The sequence below is a fragment of the Piliocolobus tephrosceles genome, chromosome 16 (genome assembly GCF_002776525.5).
Source record: "Piliocolobus tephrosceles isolate RC106 chromosome 16, ASM277652v3, whole genome shotgun sequence".
NCBI lineage: Eukaryota > Metazoa > Chordata > Mammalia > Primates > Cercopithecidae > Piliocolobus > Piliocolobus tephrosceles.
In genome coordinates, this window is record NC_045449.1 from 62,591,784 (window position 1) to 62,598,838 (window position 7,055).

The 7,055-nt window shown below is 42.3% G+C and overlaps 1 protein-coding gene across 2 annotated transcripts in view; it reads right to left on the minus strand.

Moving 5' to 3' along the window:
- ABCA9 (ATP binding cassette subfamily A member 9) overlaps positions 1–7,055 on the minus strand; it is an 81,795-nt gene that overhangs the window by 4,811 nt on the left and 69,929 nt on the right. For both annotated transcript variants that reach the window (XM_023211959.1, XM_023211958.1), the window contains 7 exons: positions 6,772–6,863; positions 4,599–4,759; positions 3,494–3,569; positions 3,326–3,420; positions 2,493–2,612; positions 2,146–2,286; positions 989–1,068 (listed from right to left, as the gene is read on the minus strand). In XM_023211959.1, coding sequence (XP_023067727.1) covers positions 989–1,068; positions 2,146–2,286; positions 2,493–2,612; positions 3,326–3,420; positions 3,494–3,569; positions 4,599–4,759; positions 6,772–6,863 — 765 coding nt within the window. The remainder of the gene's footprint in view (positions 1–988; positions 1,069–2,145; positions 2,287–2,492; positions 2,613–3,325; positions 3,421–3,493; positions 3,570–4,598; positions 4,760–6,771; positions 6,864–7,055) is intronic.

The window sequence follows — 7,055 nt, forward strand, 5'->3', positions numbered from 1 at the left end:
CCAAAAAAAAAAAAAAAAAAAAGAAGAATCCCATTAAAATCTAGGATGACCATCCTGGCCAACATGTTGAAACTGTTTCTCCCAAAAATACAAAAATTAGTTGGGCGTGCTGGCGGGTGTCTGTAGTCCCAGCTGCTTGGGAGGCTGAGGCAGGAGAATTGCTTGAACCCAGGAGGCAGAGGTGCAGTGAGCTGAGATTGCATCACTGCACCACTCCAGCCTGCCAGCCTGGTGGCAGAGCAAGACTCCCTCTAAAAAAAAAAAAAAAAAAAAAAAAAAAAGCTAGGATGCTTGAGGCCTCTGATGAAGGCGGGTGACAAGCCAGAAAGTATAGCTCAAGAAGGGGCATGAGGTTTCATACACTAACTCATCAGATTTCATACACTAACATGACAGGGAAAAACCAAGCCCCTGATACATCGATGCAGTATGCAAAGACCAAAATCCAAGGGTCTAAAATGAGTCACAGATTAACACACCTAAACAGAGACAGGAACCTCCTTATCTGCATCTATTAATAGATGGCTATCAAACAATACATAGAGGCAAAAAACAAATTCATATGTTTCTGCTTGTATGAATTTGTGGATAATCTATGCCTGAATGTCAATGGCAATGGTCTCTTTCTCCCAGAACCTTGTTCAATTACAGTAGGGTTCCTTAGCCCCAGCACTAATGACATTTTGGTTGATCGTTCTTTCCTGTGATGGATGACCAATGCATTGTAGGGTGTTTAGCATCATCTCCGGCCTCCACCCACTAGAAACCAGTTGCATCCAACCTCTCTGTCCCCACTTGTAAGAACCCCAAATCTTCCCCAATATTGTCAAATCACCCCTTATTGAAACACACTGAATTAGCAGTCTTAGTAATGTATTAATGATGTGATAGCATAATTCTATGTTTATGCATTTTTTAAATAGTGGTTTTATGTCAGATTTAGGTTTATCCATTTCTCAGAGTTTTGTAACTAAACAGTCACTCTTACCTATCTCTAATTTGAAGAAAGCCTGTGATAAAGGTCGCACATCCTCAACAGGCAACTTATAGACCATCAGGGAGGAGAACCTGTGAAGGGAAGAGAGTGAGGCTGAACTCCAGGTGTCAAGGTTGCAACCCCTGATGGGTACAAGTCTAAAAAGGGCAACAAGGCTAGGCATGGTGACTCATGATTCCTGTAACCACTGCAATTTGGGAGGCCGAGAGGGGAAGATTGCTTGAGCCTATGAGTTTGAGACCAGTCTGGGAAACAGCTTGAGATCCCATCTCCACAAAAAAACTTAAAAATTAGCCAGGCATGGTGGTGTATGCCTGTATTTCAAGCCACCATGGAGGCTGAGGCAGGAGGACCACTTGAGCCCATGAGATTGAGGCTGCAGTGAGCGGTGATTGCACCACTGCACTTTAGACTGGGTGACAGAGTGAGATCCTGTCTCAAAAAATAAAGATAAAACAATTAAAAGGAGCAACAATATCGTCAACAACTTGTTTAAATATTCACATCTGTATGATGTTAGAGAGACACTCATAATGTAAGTGCTCTTTGATCAACAAGAAGTCAATCTACTAAGAGGAGGAATGAAAGACAAAGGGAAGGAAATTGACAGCCCCTGTGCCTTATGAAGGGAAGAAGCAGAACTACTTACCCTTCTTCTTAGTGAGAAGAGAGTAGCATTTCGGTAAAAAGAACTAGATTCTACTGCTGTCTCCACACTCTGAGCCTCAGTTGATTTTACTGATAATAATATATAGAAATGTTAAGAGACACTATTCACTGAACTTTGACTGATGCCTGGCACTCTGGCATGGGCTTTATGAAGGTGACCTCCTTTAATGAGGGATGGTTTTACCCTCTGGAAGGAACCCCTGAGATGACCTAAGTGCATGCATGCATCAGGAAGTATCTGGCGCATGTTAGAGCCCCCATGCTTGCTGATTCTCTTGCAAGAGTCAGCTTTCAATTCAGCACTTTGTTCTCTTATTTCCCTCTTGTGGGAGCCCTTGGAATTGAATTTTCTCTAAGTAAAGTACTTGCAATTACCATAGAGTTAAAGAATGAGAAGATAAAGCTCTTATTCTGTCATCATAGTGGAAATACAGAAACAGAAACCAAGGACTGTGATAAAACAAAACACCTGTGTCTACCTTTCCTGCCGAGTAGCCTGGGGGAAAAGCCTCAGGATCTCTGCATGGAGGGGCTCCACTTGTGCCAGGTTCTTCACCTTCATCTCCAGCAGGTAATCTTTGCCAAATTTGCTTTTCAGGTGTTGGATGGAACCGATACATCTGGAGGTAAGAGAAGGATAAAGTCAAGGAAGAAAAGAGAAAAATGTATGGCTTGTGATGTTCAGCCTCTGGAGGCCAGAGTAAGGCCACATAGAGTTGGGAGTAACCATGCTAGCTCCTCACAATGGGTAGGCTGGTTCAGGGAAACAAACTGTGTTCATAGCTCACAACCTGGGGGTTGAGCGCCGGCTCTGACAGGCACTCACCTCAGCCTTCCCGACACCATGATGGCCACTCGGTCACACACTGCCTCGGCCTCTGCCATGTAGTGGGTGGTCAGGAGGGCGCCCCTCTCCGTGTTTCTAAAGGTGGCCCGAATCACCTGCCTAAAGTTAAGTCAAGGGAAAACACAAACTCATGGATATACTCAAGGTATCTGGAATTTTTTAAAAGAAGTTTCCATCAATGCACAGATGAAACATGCAGCAAATTCAGACTAGACAAAGAAGGGGTGTGTGTAGGGATGACAGGTGTGGAAATAACCAAACTATTGGTTAGAGTATATAATTCAGAGCATAGAAAATGATATTGGGTAAGATGCTATTTATAAAAATACTAAGTTCAGGAATATTTATGAGAATGCAGTGGGAGCAAAGAAAATTAGGAGAATTTACTAAAAAGCTAGATAATCATGACATACTCCCTATAGGTACAAAATGACAGAATTCAGAAATTTCCCAAAAATAATTAAAAAATATATCGAAGATTTAGAATGTTTTTTTCCTCCATAAGAACTGTATATCAGGTGATGTTGCCGAAAGATTTAAAGCTTAATTATCGATGGATTTGACTGGATAAAAATGTTTTATGTAGGAACAGACACAAAAATTATTCGAGCAAATATTAGGGTGAGATAATACAGCTTTTTCTTCTGAATAAAAGCTGGTTGTGATTTGAAATCAGATAATTTTTTTCCCTAAAATATTGCTTTTCCTGATACTGTGTGTGTCTTTCCCTTTCTGAGTAAACAACGATTTTGCAGACCAGTTTTCACAGGATCAATACACTCATGCAGAGGTTGCTCACGATAGCACCTCACCACATTTGCTGCTGCCCCTCGGGGTCCATCCCGGTCGACGGCTCATCCAGAAGCACCACTGACGGGTTCCCCAGGATGCTCAGCATGAAGCACAGCTGCAACGGGAGGAACAGCCCCTCTGGTTCCCATCTGTGGCACTTGCAGAGCAACACCAAGCCCTGCCCGTACCTTTCGCTTTATTCCCTCTGACAAGGTCTTCACAGGAGCCTTCAGCTGGTCCTGCAGCTTGAGCGCATCCGCTAATCTGAAGAAAACAGAGTCAATCCACCTGATCCCAACACTGGTGAATGTACATGGGAGAATGAGCAAATCAGGAGAAACACGACAATGGGGAAGGTGTTTATGAGTGGTCAGAGTGGTCATAAAATTTAAACCATCTAGGTACTTTATGAACCTTTCATAGTCATCAGACTCGTATTTTCAATGATGTCTTTCCATATTGAGAATAATCAGGCTGGACTGGGTGCAGTGGCTCACGCCTGTAATCCCAGCACTTTGGGAGGCTGGGGAGGGTGGATCACAAGGTCAAGAGATCGAGACCATCCTGGTCAACATGGTGAAACCCTGTCTCTACCAAAATTACAAAAATTAGCTGGGCATGGTGGCATGCACCTGTAGTCCCAGCTACTCAGGAGGCTGAGGCAGGAGAATTGCTTGAACCTGGGAGGCGGAGGTTGCAGTGAGCCGAGATTGCACCACTGTACTCCAGCCTGATGACAGAGTAAGACCCTGTCTCAAAAAACAAAACAAACAAACAAATAAAAACCAAGAATAATCAGTCTGGGCACGGTGGCTCACACCTGTAATCCCAGCACTTTGGGAGGCCAAGGTGGGCAGATCACCTGAGGGTCAAGAGTTCAAGACCAGCCTGGCCAACATGCTGAAACCCCGTCTCTACAAAAATACAAAAATTAACCTGGCATGATGGCGGGTGCCTATAATCCCAGCTACTTGGGAGGCTGAGGCACAAGAATCGCTTGAACCCAAGAAGCAGAGGTTGCAGTGAGCACTCCAGCCTGGGCGGCAGAGCCAGACTCCGTCTCAAAAAAAAAAAAAAAGAAAAGAAAAGAAAAGAAAAAGAATAATCAATAACCATTTTTCTCTCCAGGCTCAAAGTGAGAGAAAACAACACTGAATGGAGTTCTAGATGACCAAGTCTTCTCCCACAAGCATAGGGTCATCAATTAGCACCTACCTGTCTTCATTGTGTGTGTATGTCATTAATACAACATGCCCTCAGCAAAGAAGGGGAGCGCCCCCCAGCCCCAGGTACCGTGTGATGGCGATCGTTGCATCCCCTTTCCTGAGCCCTTTCACGGCGGCGTACACCTCCAGGTGCTGCCTCACTGTCAGGTTGGGCCACAGCGCGTTCTCCTGAGGGCAGTACCCCAGGAAGCCCAGGGGGTCCCCTCCGCCACTCGCTTTCAAAATCACCTACACGAAATAAGTTCATTATCAGATTCTATCCCAAATGTCACGTATATGTATGTGCACGTAAGTGCATACTTCAGTGATGCCTTTCTCTTCACACACACAGGTGCTAAGTGCACAAATGCAAATCAGCAATCACTTAGTTCTGGGGAAAAGGTGGTAAAAGCCCACTTTAAAAGGCAGACATTCCATGGTTGTCCATTATAGTGTAGACTTTATTACCAATTCCATGACCATGATTGAACTCAAGGTTGCTGATTCGAGTAGCTTTTACTTGGCTTCATTCATTGATCCAATATTCACAGGAATAGATACTTGTTGAGAAATCTGTTTCGCCAGTGATAGTTAAAATTATAGGATTTATCTTGCAATAAGGCAGTGGTTCTCAGCCAGGGGAATCCTCTTCCTAGGGGATATTTAACAATGTCTGGAGATATATTTGGTTGCCACAATTCATGTGTATATGCATTGGGAAAACAGTATTACTGGCATCTAGTAAGTAGAGGCAAAGGGTGCTGCCAAACATCCTAGTATGCACAGAACAGCTCCCCACAACAAAATGACATTATCAAGTACATAATAATCAAGGTTGAGAAATCCCGAACTAAGATATAAGCAAAAAACTTTTAGCACTGTGTTTAGCCCATAGGAACCAATATATACATGACAGCATTTATTATTTTTATGAGGCAGACTATGCTTTACAGTAATAAGAACGTCTAATGTGTCCTCAGTACTTGCTATGTGCCATTATCTAAGCATATGATATATGTTTAATTACATTATCCTATCCTTACAGAACCCCTGTATGTGTTAGATGTTCATTTTATCATTGATGTTTTACATACAGAAAATTAACAGAAGCATGGATTATGAAACTTGTACAAGGTCACAACAAGGTAAATCTGGGACTTGAAGCTGGGATCTACCTTTCTCCATATTGGTCAGGCTGGTCTCGAACTCCCAACCTCAGGTGATCTGCCCACCTCGGTGTCCCAAAGTGCTGGGATTACAGGTGGGAGCCACCGTGCCCAGCCCTCATTTGCATTTTTAAAGACTGTTCTTGCTGCGGTGTGAGGCAAGAGTGGAAATGGAAGGACAGGAAACCTCTGTAGCAATGAACACCACTGTGCGACCTTCCTTCGTAAACACTCCTTCTGACATTGACCTCATGTTAAAGGTCAATAGCATTTTCTCTTCGAAGTTGTGGTCCTTTGGCTTCTGTCCATCATTTTCCCCAGACTTGGCCTAGACATATCACCAAGTGGTACTCATATATTATTCTAGTTTTTGCTTTGCGATTTAGATAATTATCCATTTTTTTCCTTACATCTGATTTCTCTTGTCTTAATAAACCCTGGATCTTTTACCATTAGCCCAGAATCACCATTGTCCTTCAAGAATGTCAATGTATCTGCAATCATACCCTCAACTGCTCTGTCACTACATTACATAATCAGGGCCAAGAAATGTTTCAATAATTGTAAGAAAGTTTCTGTGGTATACACCTTCTTAAAGACCTATGAAGTTTTACTAGCTAATGGACTCTTATTGTTACACGAGTCACACATAATCTTTAATTATAGCATATAGGTAGAGGACAGTCATTAAATATAAAGACTCATGACTCTGCAACCACATAAGCAGGAGTTGTCATTATTCTGACAGTGGTTTCTAGTGTCATGCTGGGTGAGGCCATTAAATTCAACAAAGTTCATGGGATACATAAATCAATAAAGCAAAGATATCTGACTTTGAGGAAGATATATTTCCTTTTAATATCTTTATTTCTCACTCAATAAAAGGCGTAGTATATATGATATGTAGCCCTTCTCAGAAACAAACTGTTTTTGGAATTAAAGACATAAATTTTTAATCAATCCTCTTTATTCAATGCATAAATCACACTAAGTGATTAAGGATCAACTACATAGTCTATTATTGCCATCAATATTCGTTGTAAAATGTTTATCCGAGGTAGCACTAATGACCACATTCCTGTGTGTTTTACTGACCTGTCCTGCAGTTGGTTTTGTGTCTCCAGTTATCATCTTAATAGTTGTACTTTTACCAGCTCCATTGTGTCCTAACAGCCCTATAACTTCGCCTGAAAGAAAGTAGTATGCTCAGAAATATACAAATAATTGCAACAAAAATAAAAGCAAATACCATTTGAGGGCTCACTGTGTGTCAAGTGCTATGTGAAATGTGCTGCATACATTATTTCACTTATTCCTCTCTCTCTCTCTCACACACACACACACACACACACACACACACACACACACACACACACACA